The 22,245-nt window shown below is 36.3% G+C and overlaps 3 protein-coding genes across 3 annotated transcripts; 2 read left to right on the forward strand and 1 right to left on the reverse strand.

The window, feature by feature from the left end:
- Positions 1–419: 419 nt before the first annotated feature.
- Positions 420–4,337, forward strand: LOC132901737 (uncharacterized). Its single transcript, XM_013344431.2, has 2 exons — positions 420–698; positions 1,110–4,337. The coding sequence occupies exon 2, from the start codon at positions 1,117–1,119 to the stop codon at positions 3,451–3,453; it is 2,337 nt and encodes a 778-aa protein (XP_013199885.1). The 5' UTR covers positions 420–698; positions 1,110–1,116; the 3' UTR covers positions 3,454–4,337.
- A 1,488-nt stretch (positions 4,338–5,825) lies between these two features.
- On the reverse strand, positions 5,826–8,373 carry LOC132904095 (uncharacterized). The gene is made up of 2 exons (XM_060954018.1): positions 7,920–8,373; positions 5,826–7,368 (listed from the first exon to the last, which is right to left on the reverse strand). Exon 2 carries the CDS (start codon positions 7,359–7,361, stop codon positions 5,826–5,828), a length of 1,536 nt encoding a protein of 511 aa, XP_060810001.1. The 5' UTR covers positions 7,362–7,368; positions 7,920–8,373.
- A 10,242-nt stretch (positions 8,374–18,615) lies between these two features.
- On the forward strand, positions 18,616–21,641 carry LOC132904096 (uncharacterized). Its single transcript, XM_060954019.1, has 2 exons — positions 18,616–18,931; positions 19,223–21,641. Exon 2 carries the CDS (start codon positions 19,224–19,226, stop codon positions 21,639–21,641), a length of 2,418 nt encoding a protein of 805 aa, XP_060810002.1. The 5' UTR covers positions 18,616–18,931; position 19,223.
- The last annotated feature ends 604 nt before the right edge of the window (positions 21,642–22,245 follow it).

The raw sequence follows: 22,245 nt of genomic DNA on the forward strand, positions 1-22,245 counted from the left end.
TGTTATTATGTATGTTAAAGAGACGACTGAAAGTTGTCATACAAAGTCTTTTTTTTTAAGGATGGGAAATCATCAAATGACCTCTCCCGCTCTGGGTGGAACGGAAGGGAGTGTCAGACTTTTACTGACTAAAACCCACCTCGTTCCTTCAGTTGCCCTTTGCGTTCCGGGGCCACGGCATCTCGTTAGAACTTTCCCGCAGCCCCGGCTCAGTTTATCCCGTTTCCCCCCTTTGGGGGTTGACATTTCAAAAATCCCTTCTTAGTGCTCACTTATGTTGCTAAAGGAACCTCTGTTCAAAATCTCAGACTCCTATACCGAGCGGTTTCGGTTGTGCGTTAATAAATCAGTCACCCAATCGCACCCCCTAAATCACGATTGGAGGGTAGTTTGAAAAAACTTATAATGTCAAACATATCGCACTAATAATACAATAGTGTAGCAACTCAAAATGTGTCGAAGTTGCCATAGCAATATAATCAAACGCAAAATTCAACGCCTTACAAGTCACTAAAACCGTCATAAGGATAGTGCAAAAAATGGATAAGAGATGGCGACATAAGTCTTTATTCATGACTCGCCGACTGTCTTGACCCCACCCTTAATATTGCGTCATCTTTAGTTGCGACCAACAGTGATAGGGGAACGACGTGCCGCTTTGCGCAATATTTCGAGTTGCAGCGTTATTCCTGGATCAGGTATGTAAGATTTATAGTATTATTTTGATTTAATACATTATTGTTGAATTAAGCCTAATCATGAAATTTTGATATTTCTAGTTATTACGCTATTACTGATTTACATAAGCACGATTTAAAAAAACATTTTTATTTACGACGCTATTGTTGGTTCACTTAGTAATTTTTGACATGATACGGTTTTGTTGAATCGTAAATTAAAGACGATTTTTGTATAGTTTATAAAGTACTTAGAAATAAGTTATATTTGTTACTTTCAGTGCTTATAAATATTTAATCGAATGTGTATAAGTGGAGAAAAAATAATGCTCAATATCTATTTTATTTCATAAATTTTGACTTACTACACTGTATGTGACAAACATGTAACAAGTATGTATTAAACTGATTAAATACTTCTTTTATTTATAGATTCAGTATGCAACGTGGGCGATTACTTGTTGGCTTGGCAACAAAAACTACAGGACACCAGGAAAAAGAAAACGACGATACTTTACCATCATTATCGTCACTGGTGAGTACAAACAATGAATCTGTTAGCCAAAGAGAAGATAGTGACATTGCCAAAGAACAGTCAACACTTTCGTTACCTTCACCATCTACAAGTAATCAAGTACTTCAAGAAATTGACGTCAACAGCTCCCCGAATTTGGTCAGTAATGTTGAATCAGTAACCGAATGTAACCAAAAGAAATATTATATTTCACCATTACACTCAGACCAAAGCGACTTTGATGATTCTGACCATGATCCGCATTTTATTCCTAATTCACAATCGCCAAGTAAAACCCCTAGTTTGCTTCGAGGCCGACCAACCATCGATCGATCGTCCAGTAGTTCTTCTTCGGGAAGCTCTTCAAGGAGTAGCTCTTCTTCAAGTGGATCTTCTTCCAGTAGCTCTTCATCGAGTAGCACGGATAATAGAGTTGTCGATAACTTAAGTCCCATTGCTGGAACCAGTGGGCTGACTGCTGAATCAAATGATAATTCGGACGAGCAATACAAGTCTAAGGGTAAAAAGAGGGCACGTAAAGTAGAAACCTGGAAACACAACGTGGCCAAACGGCTACGCAATACCGGCAAAGCTTATGAATCAACTAGTAAAAAACAAGTTCCAGCAAGGAAAATGGGACCGACGTGTGGCGAAAAATGCAGGTTAAAATGTAGCTTGAAAATAAACGAGACATCAAGACTGGATATTTTCAACAAGTATTGGAATTTGGGAGACTTACGAAAACAAAGAGAATTTATAATTAGACATAGTACATCTATTAAACCAAAATACAGATACTCATCTACTCAAAATTTTCGTAAACTAAACACAGCATTTCATTTTCAAGTAAACGACGATCACATTAGAGTCTGTAAAACATTTTTTAAGAATACTCTTGCAATAAACGATAGACCAATTGCTACAGCATTAGCAAAAAAAACCGAGAGTGGTTTAATAGATGAAGAATTACGCGGGAAACATGGCAAGCAACGTACTATAGAACCGGAAGTCTATGACGGTGTAAAAAACTTTATAAATGCTATACCACGCGTCGAATCCCACTATCTTAGAGCCCAGACGTCACGGGAATATATACAGGGTGACAAGTCTTTAGCTGATTTATACCGTGACTACAAAAGTAAATGTACGGAGCAAGACTTACCATTTTCGTCTGCATCAACTTTTAATCGCATTTTTAATAAAGACTTTAATATTTCCTTCCACACGCCGAAAAAAGATCAGTGTGATTTTTGTGAATCTTTTAAAAATGCTGATGAAGATGGAAAAAATAATATTATTGAGGTGTATGAAACGCATTTAAGAGAAAAAGAATTGTCAAGGAAAGAAAAAGAAAAAGACAAAACTGCTAAAATAGATTCTACAATAGTCGCTGTATATGACTTACAAGCTGTGATGCCAATACCAAAGGGCCAAATTTCTTTATTTTATTATAAAAGCCGAATTAACTGCTTTAATTTTACTGTAAGCGACTTATACGCTAAAAATGTTGAATGCTATTTTTGGGACGAGACAGAGGGAAAACGTGGTGCGAATGAGATTGGAAGTTGTATACTGAACTACATAGAACAAATGATACAGGTTCACCCTGGTAAAGAATTAGATTTTATATTTTATTCCGATAATTGCTGTGGGCAACAAAAAAATAAGTACCTCCTTACAGCTTATGCATACGCAGTACAAAAAATGAAAGTGAAAAGTGTAACTCACAAGTTTCTGATTCGCGGCCACTCTCAAAATGAGGGCGATAATGTCCATAGCGTCATTGAAAAACAAGTGAAGCGTTTCCTTAAATCTGGCCCAATCTATGTCCCACAACAATACATCACATTAATTCAGACCGCTAAAAAGACAGGAAAACCTTATAGAGTGACAGAAATGACTTATGATAAATTTCGTAATCTTAAATTACTACAAGAAGAATGGGGCAATAATTTTAACGTAAATGTCGACAGAAACCAAGTTAAATGGCACGATGTTAAGATGCTTCGTGTTGAACAAGAACATCCTTTGGCTTTTTTTTACAAGAATTCTTACGAGGATGAAGCTTACCAAACTGTATTTGTACGTAACTCACGACGAACTGGAAATCAAACTTCATTATTTGCTAATGGTTTGACACAAGAATACACAAGCAAGATACCTCTAAGTCAAAATAAGAAAAGAGACGTAAAAGAATTACTTGACAAAAATATAATACCAAGAAACTATCGTGAAACATACTATAAAGATTTTACTGATTAAAAAAATAGTATTATTTTTGTATTTGTATACTCCACTTAATATTAAGATTACCTTTGTGATTTCTTTGAGACTGATTGAAAATAAGAAGATAATAAATAAGCACATTTTTTAATGTAGGTTAAGTAGCCAATCTGGTTATAACAATAATTAGTAATTAAGGTAAAAATAAATATGACTGTTCTTTGTTTTGGAATGTTTATTTTATAAAAAGTTGATTGAGTACAATATTTAGTTGATTTTATATCTGATTTGTTAATCTGAATTACAGTTTAGGTTTTGGAAATTTTATTTTGCAAAATGTTTAATACAAAATGCTAATGAAGGAATAGCAAATTTATTTGTTTTTGATGTTGAATTGATATCGACCGATTAAACGTCGAATTACTATTTTGTTTTGGCAGAATTTTAAAAGGTTTTTGTATAATTTCATTTTAATAAATAACAACTGTTATTGAGAATAAGAATGTTTTATTTATTCCCATACTAACCAATAATTATAAGAGGTTGTGTTAAACGTAAATAGAATACGGAAAATGACTTTCAAAATTGTAGTAAGTGCAAAAATTAAATGAAAAACGATAAAACAATTTAAAAATCATAACGTATTAAGACAAAATGTTTCAAAAACAATGACTCAACTTAAAATAATATTTTGTTTTGAACATTTTATTTAGAACTATACTGTCTTAACTCAAAATTCTTAAATAACTCTATGGTCAGTATAGTTTTTGATTACTGCTTTATAGATAATTGCTTTAACGTCATTTATACGACACATAAAAGAGTCATATATGTAGTACCTATAATATGCAACGAGTAATCAGTTTTTTGTTGATTCTGAAAAAACACCTATTTTGAGTTGCTACACTATTGTATTATTAGTGCGATATTTACTTGCCTATGTAAGTGTTCATGCCAAGTTTCAAGTTTATAAACCCAAGGAATAAGATTTTTCATAGAAACGTTTTTACCCCTTTTCCCCCCCTTGGGGGTTGAATTTCCAAAAATCCTTTCTTAGTGCTCCCCTACATATCCCAAGGAACCTACATTCCAAATTTCAGCTGTCTACGACCAGTAGTTTCGACTGTGCGTTGTCTGTCAGTCAGTCACTCAGTAACGGAAGAGTTTTATATATTTACACGATAAATTAAAATATTTTACGCTACCTAGCTAAATGACGGTAACGAAACCATAGCGCGATCTATCTCGATGCCAATGCCATCTATCGAGCATCGAGACAACTCGTGATAGTTAATAGAAAATAAAATTTATGGACCGATTTACGTGATTCTTTTTTTGTTCGGTAGAGTATACTTTCAAGTTGGTCCCGTTGTTACCTAGTCAGGATCTAATGATGGTATTCCAGGGAAATCAAGGGCAAACCTCAAATTTACAGGCAATTACGTTTTTGACAATTTCATAGATCTGTTTAAGTATTTGCGTCTGATAGTCATCATCCCATGTGAATGAGCTGATGATGGAAGGTACAACTCCTCAACGGTTAGGAGTTGAAAGAAAATTCTTACGAAGTTATACGTACATGTGAGGCTATTAGGTTGACCTGATAATAAAAAGTAAATCTCATTAACGTTAAGAATTTAGGTGAAAATGGATGCGGACAAATTTCGTAGCTGTTTGTATGGGTAGTGTTAACACAAAATAGGGATTAAAAGGCGTGATGTTATTAATGTTATGCATGTATGTACATAATTATGTATGTTATTATGTATGTTAAAGAGACGACTGAAAGTTGTCATACAAAGTCTTTTTTTTTAAGGATGGGAAATCATCAAATGACCTCTCCCGCTCTGGGTGGAACGGAAGGGAGTGTCAGACTTTTACTGACTAAAACCCACCTCGTTCCTTCAGTTGCCCTTTGCGTTCCGGGGCCACGGCATCTCGTTAGAACTTTCCCGCAGCCCCGGCTCAGTTTATCCCGTTTCCCCCCCTTGGGGGTTGACATTTCAAAAATCCCTTCTTAGTGCTCACTTATGTTACTAAAGGAACCTCTGATCAAAATCTCAGACTCCTATACCGAGCGGTTTCGGCTGTGCGTTAATAAATCAGTCACCCAATCGCACCCCCTAAATCACGATTGGAGGATAGTTCGAAAAAACTTATAATGTCAAACATATTTACTTGCCTATGTACGTGTTCATGCCAAGTTTCAAGTTTATAAACCCAAGGAATAAGATTTTTCATAGAAACGTTTTTACCCCTTTTCCCCCCCTTGGGGGTTGAATTTCCAAAAATCCTTTCTTAGTGCTCCCCTACATATCCCAAGGAACCTACATTCCAAATTTCAGCTGTCTACGACCAGTAGTTTCGACTGTGCGTTGTCTGTCAGTCAGTCACTCAGTAACGGAAGAGTTTTATATATATAGATATGGTTGGTCGTTCTGGAATATAATGTCTGTATCAGTTTTTACTATTTTAATATTGGGCCTCTCTGTAAATGTATGCCCTAGTAAAAGGGGACAAGGAATAACATGATCTTCAACTACCAAAATATGTACGTTTTGTTCAATGATACCCTGCACCTCTATTGTAGCATATGATAAACCTATAGGTTGACATACCGCGTTGGCAATTCCTTTCAATAACGGACCACTAACATCCTGCCATTCTAGCTTCAACTTTTCTGCTTCACTGAGACGAATCAGGGTGCCCTCACTACCCAAGTCTACGGTACAATACATCATTTGATTATTTACCTTTATTGGAATTTTATATTTAATGCTAGTGTCAAATCCATTTTTAATTTGTAACACATTCTTGGTTCTATCTTCTACAAGGTCACCCTGCTTCGACTTCGAACAATCAGCTTTTAGATGTCCTAATAACCTACACTCCGTACAATATAACCTGGGTTTTGGACAGCGAAAAAACGGATGCCCTATCTCATTACAATTGTAGCAAGTCCTCGTTGCCTTAGGCTTTTGTGAAATTACTGTTCTGGAGACGGGCTTCTCAGAATTATGATTAAGTTTTCTGTCCCTACTCTTGGCCGAATCATTATTATTCCTATCGTAGCTAATTTTTACGGATTTTAAAAACTTAAGTACTTGTTCCGGTTCCGCGAACTCTGCGCTTTGCCCACCAACGCGAACGTTTCGATCGTCTATGCCGGCTAACAAACAGTCCACGGCCCGTTTACCCCATATCTCGCAACGATTCAAAAGATTCATTTTTGCATAAAAGTATAATTCTAAGGATTCTCCGTAACGAACTCGTTTATTTAACATTTCTAATAGTAAATCAGCATAGTTTTCCCTAGTAGGGAAAGATTCACGCAATTTTATTTTCCATTCACCCCATGAGTACAAAACAGACGGTAATCCTTGATACCATGTTTTTGCGATACCGCTAAGTTTAGGCATTGCGTAATGGACTATATGTTTGTCGGTCCAGCCGTAAATTTGCGCACATTCATCTACTTTGTGAATCCAAGAATCTACAGTTTGTTCCTTATTTAAAGGGTCAAATTCTGGAACTACGTTTAGAACTGGGAACTTGTCACTATCACTTTTAGACGCCATATTACTTAAGGCATCAAAAAAATTCTTAATAAACAAATTATGATTATTCCCGATGTCTGCGTTATCTTCATTATTCTTAGAACTACGAGAGCGGGACCTAATTCTTGACCTGGACCTCGCCGGAGGGGAAGATTGACGCTTGTTATGAGAGGTTAAGCACTCACGTGAAATGGACCGCCGTGCTGATCTGGAAGTAGTGTTTCTCAGTGAGCGTCTTTTGGATGGTCCCTCTCGCCGTCGAACCGGAGACATGGGTGGCGTTGAGCATCGAGATTCGCTGCGATCACTGCAGCCATCAGCAGCATCGGCATTACGACGAGAAGGCTTTTTCGACTTCGGTCGCCGTTTATCAGCATGGTCTTTGCCCATGATTAGTCTCGAAAGAAAAATAACAAAACTATTAGTGTTAATATTCTTGTAAATTTAACAACCTTAATATCTAAAAGAAATCCTACTGATACTATGACTCGATAGGTTAAGTTATGCAAAAGGGAACAAATAGCACATTGCAATCCAAAAACTGCCGGGACATAGCTCGACATGGCATTTGAATCACAATCAGCTGCTCAGACGCAAAGTAAAAGCAATACGGGCAATAGTGGCCCGATCGATTAAAATTAATTTGTATAAGCGAGGTAAGATATTTTTTTTTTAAATGTAAAATTATGTAGGTATTATGATAGAAAAAGAAATAAAATCAAGATAAAAACACCAAACAAAAATAAATATACCTTGATGTAATCAATGACGAAATAACCACATTATTTTGAATGCTATCAGGCAGTGCCCGGCCAACCATTCGAAACATTATAATTGATTACTTAAAATTGTTAGGCCGCCCAGTTTAAATGTTTCAGTAATGTAAAAAAAAAACAAAAAAAAATAGTAATAATAAACAGTTATGTAATATTATAAAAAGTTACTTACACTTTTCTCCCTTTAGTGGACGTTTGTGTATCCCACTTCTGAGATGTTGGCGTATGCCAATATCTCAGAAAGGAATAGTAATTAAAACACCTTTTAACTTGTAATTTCCTTGTATTTTGATCTCCATAAACCAAATCACTTTTGCAGTACTTTTAACACTATTTATACATAATCATACGCATAATAAGCATAGTATACTTATAATATCTCTATGACATAGATTCTGCTATGATCAACTTTACTGTTAGACGTTCGGCGACAGAATGACCACCGCTTCAATCGTTTTCCAAAAACAAGCCTACCCTACCATCCCCACTATCGTTATCGCACCATTGGCTGACGTCACTCGTTGCCATGAGGCGATAACGATCAATTGAGCAACTTTTAAATAGGAATATTATTATAAAACATTAAAATAATCTAAAGAATTACAATAGTTATTAAATTATGAAAATTACAACAAAAGTTAATGAATCAAACGAATAATAATTTCAAATCAAAATATTTGTAGTGTGTAATATGTAGTTTCGCGTATGTCCGCTAGGGGCGCTGCTAAAATTACACGATAATTTAAAATATTTTACGCTACCTAGCTAAATGACGGTAACGAAACCATAGCGCGATCTATCTCGATGCTAACGCCATCTATCGAGCATCGAGACAACTCGTGATAGTTAATCTATATATATAAAACTCTTCCGTTACTGAGTGACTGACTGACAGACAACGCACAGTCGAAACTACTGGTCGTAGACAGCTGAAATTTGGAATGTAGGTTCCTTGGGATATGTAGGGGAGCACTAAGAAAGGATTTTTGGAAATTCAACCCCCAAGGGGGGGAAAAGGGGTAAAAACGTTTCTATGAAAAATCTTATTCCTTGGGTTTATAAACTTGAAACTTGGTATGAACACTTACATAGGCAAGTAAATATGTTTGACATTATAAGTTTTTTCAAACTACCCTCCAATCGTGATTTAGGGGGTGCGATTGGGTGACTGATTTATTAACGCACAGCCGAAACCGCTCGGTATAGGAGTCTGAGATTTTGAACAGAGGTTCCTTTAGTAACATAAGTGAGCACTAAGAAGGGATTTTTGAAATGTCAACCCCCAAAGGGGGGAAACGGGATAAACTGAGCCGGGGCTGCGGGAAAGTTCTAACGAGATGCCGTGGCCCCGGAACGCAAAGGGCAACTGAAGGAACGAGGTGGGTTTTAGTCAGTAAAAGTCTGACACTCCCTTCCGTTCCACCCAGAGCGGGAGAGGTCATTTGATGATTTCCCATCCTTAAAAAAAAAGACTTTGTATGACAACTTTCAGTCGTCTCTTTAACATACATAATAACATACATAATTATGTACATACATGCATAACATTAATAACATCACGCCTTTAAATCCCTATTTTGTGTTAACACTACCCATACAAACAGCTACGAAATTTGTCCGCATCCATTTTCACCTAAATTCTTAACGTTAATGAGATTTACTTTTTATTATCAGGTCAACCTAATAGCCTCACATGTACGTATAACTTCGTAAGAATTTTCTTTCAACTCCTAACCGTTGAGGAGTTGTACCTTCCATCATCAGCTCATTCACATGGGATGATGACTATCAGACGCAAATACTTAAACAGATCTATGAAATTGTCAAAAACGTAATTGCCTGTAAATTTGAGGTTTGCCCTTGATTTCCCTGGAATACCATCATTAGATCCTGACTAGGTAACAACGGGACCAACTTGAAAGTATACTCTACCGAACAAAAAAAGAATCACGTAAATCGGTCCATAAATTTTATTTTCTATTAACTATCACGAGTTGTCTCGATGCTCGATAGATGGCATTGGCATCGAGATAGATCGCGCTATGGTTTCGTTACCGTCATTTAGCTAGGTAGCGTAAAATATTTTAATTTATCGTGTAAATATATAAAACTCTTCCGTTACTGAGTGACTGACTGACAGACAACGCACAGTCGAAACTACTGGTCGTAGACAGCTGAAATTTGGAATGTAGGTTCCTTGGGATATGTAGGGGAGCACTAAGAAAGGATTTTTGGAAATTCAACCTCCAAGGGGGGGAAAAGGGGTAAAAACGTTTCTATGAAAAATCTTATTCCTTGGGTTTATAAACTTGAAACTTGGCATGAACACGTACATAGGCAAGTAAATATGTTTGACATTATAAGTTTTTTCAAACTACCCTCCAATCGTGATTTAGGGGGTGCGATTGGGTGACTGATTTATTAACGCACAGCCGAAACCGCTCGGTATAGGAGTCTGAGATTTTGAACAGAGGTTCCTTTAGTAACATAAGTGAGCACTAAGAAGGGATTTTTGAAATGTCAACCCCCAAAGGGGGGAAACGGGATAAACTGAGCCGGGGCTGCGGGAAAGTTCTAACGAGATGCCGTGGCCCCGGAACGCAAAGGGCAACTGAAGGAACGAGGTGGGTTTTAGTCAGTAAAAGTCTGACACTCCCTTCCGTTCCACCCAGAGCGGGAGAGGTCATTTGATGATTTCCCATCCTTAAAAAAAAAGACTTTGTATGACAACTTTCAGTCGTCTCTTTAACATACATAATAACATACATAATTATGTACATACATGCATAACATTAATAACATCACGCCTTTTAATCCCTATTTTGTGTTAACACTACCCATACAAACAGCTACGAAATTTGTCCGCATCCATTTTCACCTAAATTCTTAACGTTAATGAGATTTACTTTTTATTATCAGGTCAACCTAATAGCCTCACATGTACGTATAACTTCGTAAGAATTTTCTTTCAACTCCTAACCGTTGAGGAGTTGTACCTTCCATCATCAGCTCATTCACATGGGATGATGACTATCAGACGCAAATACTTAAACAGATCTATGAAATTGTCAAAAACGTAATTGCCTGCAAATTTGAGGTTTGCCCTTGATTTCCCTGGAATACCATCATTAGATCCTGACTAGGTAACAACGGGACCAACTTGAAAGTATACTCTACCGAACAAAAAAAGAATCACGTAAATCTATATATATAAAACTCTTCCGTTACTGAGTGACTGACTGACAGACAACGCACAGTCGAAACTACTGGTCGTAGACAGCTGAAATTTGGAATGTAGGTTCCTTGGGATATGTAGGGGAGCACTAAGAAAGGATTTTTGGAAATTCAACCCCCAAGGGGGGGAAAAGGGGTAAAAACGTTTCTATGAAAAATCTTATTCCTTGGGTTTATAAACTTGAAACTTGGCATGAACACGTACATAGGCAAGTAAATATGTTTGACATTATAAGTTTTTTCGAACTACCCTCCAATCGTGATTTAGGGGGTGCGATTGGGTGACTGATTTATTAACGCACAGCCGAAACCGCTCGGTATAGGAGTCTGAGATTTTGATCAGAGGTTCCTTTAGTAACATAAGTGAGCACTAAGAAGGGACTTTTGAAATGTCAACCCCCAAGGGGGGGAAACGGGATAAACTGAGCCGGGGCTGCGGGAAAGTTCTAACGAGATGCCGTGGCCCCGGAACGCAAAGGGCAACTGAAGGAACGAGGTGGGTTTTAGTCAGTAAAAGTCTGACACTCCCTTCCGTTCCACCCAGAGCGGGAGAGGTCATTTGATGATTTCCCATCCTTAAAAAAAAAGACTTTGTATGACAACTTTCAGTCGTCTCTTTAACATACATAATAACATACATAATTATGTACATACATGCATAACATTAATAACATCACGCCTTTTAATCCCTATTTTGTGTTAACACTACCCATACAAACAGCTACGAAATTTGTCCGCATCCATTTTCACCTAAATTCTTAACGTTAATGAGATTTACTTTTTATTATCAGGTCAACCTAATAGCCTCACATGTACGTATAACTTCGTAAGAATTTTCTTTCAACTCCTAACCGTTGAGGAGTTGTACCTTCCATCATCAGCTCATTCACATGGGATGATGACTATCAGACGCAAATACTTAAACAGATCTATGAAATTGTCAAAAACGTAATTGCCTGTAAATTTGAGGTTTGCCCTTGATTTCCCTGGAATACCATCATTAGATCCTGACTAGGTAACAACGGGACCAACTTGAAAGTATACTCTACCGAACAAAAAAAGAATCACGTAAATCGGTCCATAAATTTTATTTTCTATTAACTATCACGAGTTGTCTCGATGCTCGATAGATGGCATTGGCATCGAGATAGATCGCGCTATGGTTTCGTTACCGTCATTTAGCTAGGTAGCGTAAAATATTTTAATTTATCGTGTAAATATATAAAACTCTTCCGTTACTGAGTGACTGACTGACAGACAACGCACAGTCGAAACTACTGGTCGTAGACAGCTGAAATTTGGAATGTAGGTTCCTTGGGATATGTAGGGGAGCACTAAGAAAGGATTTTTGGAAATTCAACCCCCAAGGGGGGGAAAAGGGGTAAAAACGTTTCTATGAAAAATCTTATTCCTTGGGTTTATAAACTTGAAACTTGGCATGAACACTTACATAGGCAAGTAAATATGTTTGACATTATAAGTTTTTTCAAACTACCCTCCAATCGTGATTTAGGGGGTGCGATTGGGTGACTGATTTATTAACGCACAGCCGAAACCGCTCGGTATAGGAGTCTGAGATTTTGAACAGAGGTTCCTTTAGTAACATAAGTGAGCACTAAGAAGGGATTTTTGAAATGTCAACCCCCAAAGGGGGGAAACGGGATAAACTGAGCCGGGGCTGCGGGAAAGTTCTAACGAGATGCCGTGGCCCCGGAACGCAAAGGGCAACTGAAGGAACGAGGTGGGTTTTAGTCAGTAAAAGTCTGACACTCCCTTCCGTTCCACCCAGAGCGGGAGAGGTCATTTGATGATTTCCCATCCTTAAAAAAAAAAGACTTTGTATGACAACTTTCAGTCGTCTCTTTAACATACATAATAACATACATAATTATGTACATACATGCATAACATTAATAACATCACGCCTTTAAATCCCTATTTTGTGTTAACACTACCCATACAAACAGCTACGAAATTTGTCCGCATCCATTTTCACCTAAATTCTTAACGTTAATGAGATTTACTTTTTATTATCAGGTCAACCTAATAGCCTCACATGTACGTATAACTTCGTAAGAATTTTCTTTCAACTCCTAACCGTTGAGGAGTTGTACCTTCCATCATCAGCTCATTCACATGGGATGATGACTATCAGACGCAAATACTTAAACAGATCTATGAAATTGTCAAAAACGTAATTGCCTGTAAATTTGAGGTTTGCTCTTGATTTCCCTGGAATACCATCATTAGATCCTGACTAGGTAACAACGGCACCAACTTGAAAGTATACTCTACCGAACAAAAAAAGAATCACGTAAATCGGTCCATAAATCTCGGCGTAATCGGTATGCATAAATAAAACACCCGAATTTTATTTTCTATTAACTATCACGAGTTGTCTCGATGCTCGATAGATGGCATTGGCATCGAGATAGATCGCGCTATGGTTTCGTTACCGTCATTTAGCTAGGTAGCGTAAAATATTTTTACTTTATACTTTTAACTTGACTTATTTAACTTATTTTACTCTCTATTTCAGTTAATTTTTGATTTGTTGATTAGATTTGATATTTTTGATAGTATATTTAGTTAGTGTTGGATAAGTTTTATAGTGTGAGTTGATTTTTTAATATATTCTTCATTTTTTATTCATTTCTTTGTTACTTCATTAGTCTTAGTTAATTTCCATAGATATAGTTTTAGTTAAAAAATTTCTAATTAAAATGGTTCAAGAAATTTTGTTTGTTAATGGGAATTATATTCCTCATGCTGTGGTAGATATAGAAAAAGATGGAGCCTGTTTATATAACCGAATTACACGTGGGCGAAGCCGCGGGCGGAAAGCTAGTAGAAAATAAAATTCGGGTGTTTTATTTATGCATACCGATTACGCCGAGATTTATGGACCGATTTACGTGATTCTTTTTTTGTTCGGTAGAGTATACTTTCAAGTTGGTCCCGTTGTTACCTAGTCAGGATCTGATGATGGTATTCCAGGGAAATCAAGGGCAAACCTCAAATTTACAGGCAATTACGTTTTTGACAATTTCATAGATCTGTTTAAGTATTTGCGTCTGATAGTCATCATCCCATGTGAATGAGCTGATGATGGAAGGTACAACTCCTCAACGGTTAGGAGTTGAAAGAAAATTCTTACGAAGTTATACGTACATGTGAGGCTATTAGGTTGACCTGATAATAAAAAGTAAATCTCATTAACGTTAAGAATTTAGGTGAAAATGGATGCGGACAAATTTCGTAGCTGTTTGTATGGGTAGTGTTAACACAAAATAGGGATTTAAAGGCGTGATGTTATTAATGTTATGCATGTATGTACATAATTATGTATGTTATTATGTATGTTAAAGAGACGACCGAAAGTTGTCATACAAAGTCTTTTTTTTTAAGGATGGGAAATCATCAAATGACCTCTCCCGCTCTGGGTGGAACGGAAGGGAGTGTCAGACTTTTACTGACTAAAACCCACCTCGTTCCTTCAGTTGCCCTTTGCGTTCCGGGGCCACGGTATCTCGTTAGAACTTTCCCGCAGCCCCGGCTCAGTTTATCCCGTTTCCCCCCCTTGGGGGTTGACATTTCAAAAATCCCTTCTTAGTGCTCACTTATGTTACTAAAGGAACCTCTGTTCAAAATCTCAGACTCCTATACCGAGCGGTTTCGGCTTTGCGTTAATAAATCAGTCACCCAATCGCACCCCCTAAATCACGATTGGAGGGTAGTTTGAAAAAACTTATAATGTCAAACATATTTACTTGCCTATGTACGTGTTCATGCCAAGTTTCAAGTTTATAAACCCAAGGAATAAGATTTTTCATAGAAACGTTTTTACCCCTTTTCCCCCCCTTGGGGGTTGAATTTCCAAAAATCCTTTCTTAGTGCTCCCCTACATATCCCAAGGAACCTACATTCCAAATTTCAGCTGTCTACGACCAGTAGTTTCGACTGTGCGTTGTCTGTCAGTCAGTCACTCAGTAACGGAAGAGTTTTATATATATAGATAGATAATGCAAATTCCTCATTATTAGAATTAATAATATTATCTTTTTTATAATACTTCAGAAATACATTAGATGTATCGCTCCACCCCGCAGCTTTGCGAACCGCTTCCAGACTTACTCCTGCCTTGTGAGCAGCAGAGGTCGAGGCGTGCCTGGCGCTATGCGCGCCATACAAACTAATATCTATCCCACTATCCTCCAACGCTTGTTTAACCCAATGACCGAGCGTTTGGGAACCCACTTTTTTGTGGGGTTTTCTTAAACTTATGAATAAAAAATCACCCGATTCTGGAATCCGCAAGGATTTTGTTTTGTTTATGTAAGTTTGAAGAGATAGTGCTGGACAAATATTAGGGGTCTCTCGTATAAAGGGTAGTCTGATGAGCGGTTGGCATGCTCCAGGGCGCGATGTTTTAATTATGTCAGGGATTTTTATAATTATGGAATTTTCTTGACTAACAATATTTTGTAATTTTATAAGGCTTAAAGTCTGCATCCTCTGAGCTGAGGTAATAGCCAGTAGAGTAATTGTTTTAATTGATAGTTTTTTTAAACATAAATTTTCATGTGGGTAATAATTCGATAAAAACGTCAAGACTTTATTAGTGTCCCAAGTAGAGTTATATTTGGGAGCAGGGGGTTTTAATTTATAGACCCCTTTCAGTAAACGATTTATGCGGTCATCATTAGTTACATGTTTACCTAAGATAATGGACAATGCTGACCTATGTGTATTGATAGTACTATATGAACCGCCATTTTCAAATGTTTGTGTCAGAAACAACATTACATGTGGAACTGTTGTTTGGAAAACGTTTAAATTTTTACCTTGGCAAAAATCCCACCATGCTTTAATTGAAGAGTTGTATTGAGCTAGTGTGCTTTGAGCAAATGATGCCATAACTATTCTCATGGACGTCGAAGGGACGCCCTGTCTTGTTAATCCCTCCCTGATAACATCGCTGCTACCAGGGTAAGGTCTGTGTGGAGCGGGTGGTACTCTCTGAAAGGAGAACATAACAAGTGTTTACCCGGTTCAAAATAGATGACTCTTGAAGCAGTTAGTCTTGACCACATGGGGAACCATGGTTGTGATGGCCACCAAGGTATGACAACGATACCTTTTGCTTTATCACATATAAGTTTTTTTTAGAACCATTGCGATTAGGCAAAATGGAGGAAACGCGTAAAAGTAGATATTTTGCCAATTAAAAGTAAAAGCGTCAACCACTTCGGAGCATGGGTCAAGTTTCCATGATGCATATCTATCACACTTAGTGTTTTGGACACTAGCGAAAAGATCAAATTCTGGATTACCGAAGGAGTCAACAATTTGATTAAATGCGTAGTCAGCGAGTTGCCACTCTGTATCGACATCTAATCTGCGAGATTCTTTATCTGCGATTGTGTTTTCATTTGATTTAATGTATGATGCGAAAATAAATATATTTTTTTCCTTCGCACCACTGCCATATATCACGAGCTATTTCATTTAGTTGTGTATACTGTATACCTCCCATTTTATTTATGTAACATATAGCAGTGGTATTGTCTATTCTCATTAAAATATCACAATCTCATAGGTGAGATGCAAATATTTTTAACCTATAAAATGCCGCCTTTAGCTCTAACACATTTATATGTTTGGTTGAGTCAACGTAATTCCAATTACCACTAGCCTTTTTTCCGTTACATGTTGCACCCCAGCCGGTAAGGGACGCATCGGTAAAAATTTCTAAAATATAGTTTGTGTTATGAATTGGATAACATGAATTATTGATATTATTTATCCACCATTTTAAATCATCATGTATAATTTCTGATAATGCCATTGTTTTGTTATAATTTTCTGAGTAATTTAAAGCTAAGAATTTTTCTCTTTCAAGCAGTTTGGTATACTACTCTGTCAAGAAAGTAGCAGGAAAAGTACAATAATACACAAACTGTTTGTTATTCATCCAAATTTATTTTATCACCTTCAAAATATGCTCCTTTAGAAACGATACACTTACGCCAACGAATAATCCAATCATCAAAACATTTTTTAAACGCTGTTTCCGGAATTGAGGTCAGTTCTCGCCGCGAATTCTCTTTTATGTCTTCTACCGATTGAAAACGGGTGCCACGAAGTGGTAATTTGAGTTTAGGAAAAAGAAAAAAGTCGGCTGGAGCCATATCTGGTGAATATGGTGGTTGCTCGATGGTATTTGTTGAGTGTTTGGTTAAAAATTCGTTCACAATGATGGCCTTGTGCGAAGGTGCATTATCATGGTGCAAAATCCAAGAATTTTCTTTCCACAAATCTGGCCTTTTTCGTTGGATTTGCTCTCTTAAACGCCGCATAACACTCAAATAATATTCCTTATTTACCGTTTGACCTTCCGGCAAGAATTCCGAGTGCACAACACCGCGATAGTCAAAGAAAACAAACCAAAGTCGCCACGCCAAAGTCGTTCAAAAGTCAAAGTCATGTTGACTACATGACTTTGACTTTTGAACGACTTTGGCGTGGTTTTTTCGGTTTCGGTTCAGTTGGAAGGCGCCACTCCGAAGCTTGTTGACTAGTTTGCATGTCAAACTCGTAAACCCACGTCTCGTCACCAGTAACAATGCGTTTCATGAATGTTGGGTCGGAATTGACTCGTTCTAGCATGTCCTCAGCGACTCTCATGCGATTGAGTTTTTGAAAAAAATTCAGGTCTTTTGGGACTAGCCGAGCGGCAACATGTTTCATACCCAAATTATTAGTTAAAATGGTACGGATCGACTCGTGAGATACAGAAAGTTCGGTGGCTATCTCTCTCAAAGTTGAATGAGGATTTTCAGTCACTATTTCCTTCACTTTTGCGATGTTAACTTCAGTTGCAGACTTTGATGGCCTACCAGAGCGAGGCAAATCTTCCATCACATCTCGACCGCTTTTGAACGCTTTGTACCACTCATAAGCACGAGTTTTTGATAAAGTCGATTCACCGTAAGCCTTCTGTAACATTTTCAGTGACTCCGAACACGATATTCCATTGGCAATGCAAAATTTAAGACAAACTCTTTGTTCGATGTTTTTATCCATTATGAAATTAGCAATACACACTAGATATGATATAACTAAAAATAGCACTGTATTTAATGTAAACAACAGATGCAACTCAAACTCCGCGCCAAAATGGAAAACAATTGTGCCAATCTAACAACAACAAAAAAAAACAAAAATTTGAATTTGGAACCATAAATAAATAATCCATTCCCGATACTTTTCTGACTGAATGTACATCCAACCGTATTTGACAGCTGGGCAAGCAGATGTTAATAAGCCAAATAAATTCAGCAAGATATCTAACCTTGCAAGATTTTGGTGAAAAGATATGGAGCTGTACACAGTCCAAAGGGAAGATCGTTAAATTGGTAAATTTTATCTTCCCATTGAAAGTGCAACATTTTTCTGTCATCGCCTAATAACTCCAGTATATCTGGGTCTAAATCTGGCGTGGTATCTGGCTCCGCAGTATCATTATCGTTTTCGGTACAGGGGAGTGATGGTGAATCAACATCATGGTTACCATTGTCATTTTCTTCTACTGTTGGAGCGATGTCTGCAATAGACAAGTCGTCGGCCTAATTCGTTGACCTGCTAAGTCCATTTTTGGGCAATTTCATTTTTTGAGCTGGGCCAAAAGTATAACCGATTATGCACCTTCTAGTAAAGGAATAAAGTCGATATCTATTCTAAAAAGGTTAGAAATACCATGCAAAAAATACTGCTTTATCCTTAATAGCAAATCTACACAACGAAAAACTGCTTAATCCTATTAGACGCTCAGTTTTGTATTGACAATGGTCCGCTACTTATGTGCCTGCTGGAACGCTCGAAGTTTTGCGATGTTTTAGTTAATTAATTATTTGTATTTTGGCCAGTAGTGAAGAAAATTTAAACAAGGTAAGTTTCTAATATTATATTTTCAAGCTTTTTCTTCATTTGTTGTGGTAATCAAAAATTTTCGACGCATTAAACTCTTAACCTTAAAATTCAGGACTTAGCAGTTTTACATATTTCAATATCTTAAAAGAAAAGGGATTTAGCAGTCTATTAATTTTGTTTTTTTTTAATGATTTGCACATTATAACCTAATACAATAACTATACATCAGGTTGGAAAATAGTATTAATTAATTTAATTTACTTCAGATATCACTTTACTGTAAAACTGACTGTGTGTTTTTTTTTTCAGAATGTCCCGGGCAAAGAAAATGTTAGATTTGGCGATGGCTAAAAAATTATTAGAAAAATCTGAAACAATAGTATCCAAGTCAAATTATAATCCAAATAAAGTAGTACACGTATTAGAAGATGTTCAGATACAGTATCCACAATTAGTAACCTTACCAGAAACTTCAGATGACGGTGGAAATAAAGTTTATTATGATATGAACGACGATATCAACAATATTTCACTAATTGATTTGTCAAATAGTGTGATCACGGAAAGCTTGAATACAATTTACGTTCCCTACCCTACAAGCCCAGTTTATAATGTTGATAATACTACAACAAATGATAATTTGATTATAATACCTTCACAAATTGACATAGTATCAGAATCAACGAATACTTTGGTTTCAAATTATAATAATTCAGATAATTACCAGAAAGATACCATTCAAGCATCCGAAGCATTGTGTTATGAACAAAACCAATGTTCATTGCTGACTATTTCTAATACTCCAGATTATTGTTTTTCTCAATCAATGCCAAGTCAAATAGAATATTTCCATACTAGTTCTGTAGATAATATACCTCTTGTTGATACTAGTCATCTTGTGCCTAATCCGCCGATATCAGATGAAAGCGATACAGATAAGAAACTTGTGCCTTATTCCGATTCAGATACAGATTCGCTCTCTAAAATAAAAAAAAGTAGTAAACGAAAGAAACGGTTTGAAGTTAATAAAAAGGAATGGATTTCGGAAAAAAATAAGGAAAGAAGGGAGAGTGGTAAAAGTTATTATGGGAGAGAGAGAAAAGGAGACTGCTGGACTTATGATTTACCAAAAGAGGCTCGTTCCATTAAACCAAGATGTACCTGTAAGATTAGTAAGTACAGTACTTTGAAATGTGAGACGATAGACGAAGACTCAAGAAAGGAAATTTTTAAACAATTTTGGAGCTTTACGTGGGGTGAAAAAAAGACACTAGTCAACGAATGGGTAACCACAATTGATACAGTTCGACCACGTAATCGAAACACTAAAGAGACAACAAAGAGAGCAAATACATTTGTTTATCATTTAAAAGTAAATAATGTAAGAGTCAAAGTATGTCGAAAGATGTTTTTAAACACTTTAGATCTAGGAAGGTGGACTGTTCAAAATTGGAAGAAGAACTTCTCATTGCAACCTCCTAGTACAATGAGACGTCACAATCAATCATCTGAGTTAGTGGTACCGCAGCGCAAAAAATCATTAATTGAATTTCTTAATTCTCTTCCTGTAATGGAATCACATTACTGTCGAGCGACATCACAGAAGTTGTATTTATTACCAGAATGGAAATCAAAAGAGAGTCTCTATAAATTTTACGTTGACGATTGGTGCAAAGAAAGGAATATAGAAGCACTTTCCATAAGTATGTTTTCAAATATCTTTGAAGGCAAAAATTTTTCGCTTTTTAGACCCAAGAAGGACCAGTGCGAAAAATGTGCGTGTTATAAAGTAGGGGCAGTTACAGAAGAACAACACAAGGAACATATTGAGAAAGTTAAACAGGCGAGAGAAGAGAAAGCTAAAGACAAGGAGGGAGAAGACTACGTGTTTACAGTGGATTTGCAGGCAGTGTTAATGGCACCTAAATCGAATGTCAGCACATTGTATTATAAAACTAAGCTGCAAGTTCACAATCTTTGCTTCTTTAATTTAAAAAACAAAGACGGCTATTGCTTTCTATGGAACGAAGTAGAAGGTGGACTTAATGCTGAAGAATTTGCTTCCATTTGGGTAGATTTTTTAGAAAACCAAGTAATATCTGAAAATATTGCTGCACACGAAAATAAAACTATTATAATTTACAGTGATGGTTGCACTTACCAAAACAGGAATTGTATTTTATCTAATGCTCTTTTAAATATTGTTTTAAAACACAAAAATATAACTATCGAACAAAAGTATTTAGAAGTCGGACACACTCAAATGGAAGCTGATTCAATGTATTCCACCATAGAACGTCATCTCAAAAATAAAATCATTAATGTACCAGCTGAATACATATCTATTGCAAAACGTGCTCGAAAATGCCCAGCACCATACATCGTGAAATATTTGGATCACACCTACTTCAAAAAATTCGACAAAATACAATTTTATAAAAGTATTCGTCCAGGAAGATCAAAAGGGGATCCTAAGGTGACAGACATTCGAGCTCTGCGTTATGAAAGCAATGGATCTATCCTTTACAAAACTTGGTATAACGATGACTGGCAACCTTTACCACAAAGGAGGTCGTTACGATTAGTTCCTTGTGAGACTAATGATTTAACAAAATTGCACCAAAATCGACGTAAAATCACTCTCCGAAAGTTTCAGGACTTGCAAGAAATAAAAAAAACTCTTCCGTCAGACTATCACAAGTATTACGATGATCTACCTCATGATTAGGCAGGCTGCTTTGCAAACAAATATTTTATGATTGTGAATCATTACTTATGTTTAGCATTTTTATGTTTTGAAGTTTTTGTTTTGTTTAGAAGAGATACACTTTTGTTTCTAGAATTTTTATTAAGGTAGCTCTTAATTACTGTCTGTGATTAAATAATACGACTGTGACTTAATTGTTAAGATAAATAATACCTAATGAAAGTTAAAATTGTTTTTTGTTGTTTTAGGAAGATATATCTATTATAATACTCGTACAGTACTGTTCGAAGACTGATTGTTAATTTTTCTGTAATAAATAAAAATTATATATAAACTTATTTGTTTAATTTTATTACACACACGGTAATAAGTATTTTATATTATTATTTTTATTTCATATATATTTCAATGTAAAACCTGCTATGTCCTGTATCACATTAAAATTTCAATACGAAAAGCTGCTAAATATCTATTTTCCTCATTTTTTCAAACTGTGCATAATATATTCTTCTATTAAGACATGCAAAATGTCAAAAATCATTATAGAAACCAACGGTATTTTCAAAATTTTTATATCTCAAAATGTATAAATACAATTCAGTTTTTTCTTCCTCCTGTAAACTTT

The sequence above is a fragment of the Amyelois transitella genome, chromosome W (assembly GCF_032362555.1).
Source record: "Amyelois transitella isolate CPQ chromosome W, ilAmyTran1.1, whole genome shotgun sequence".
NCBI lineage: Eukaryota > Metazoa > Arthropoda > Insecta > Lepidoptera > Pyralidae > Amyelois > Amyelois transitella.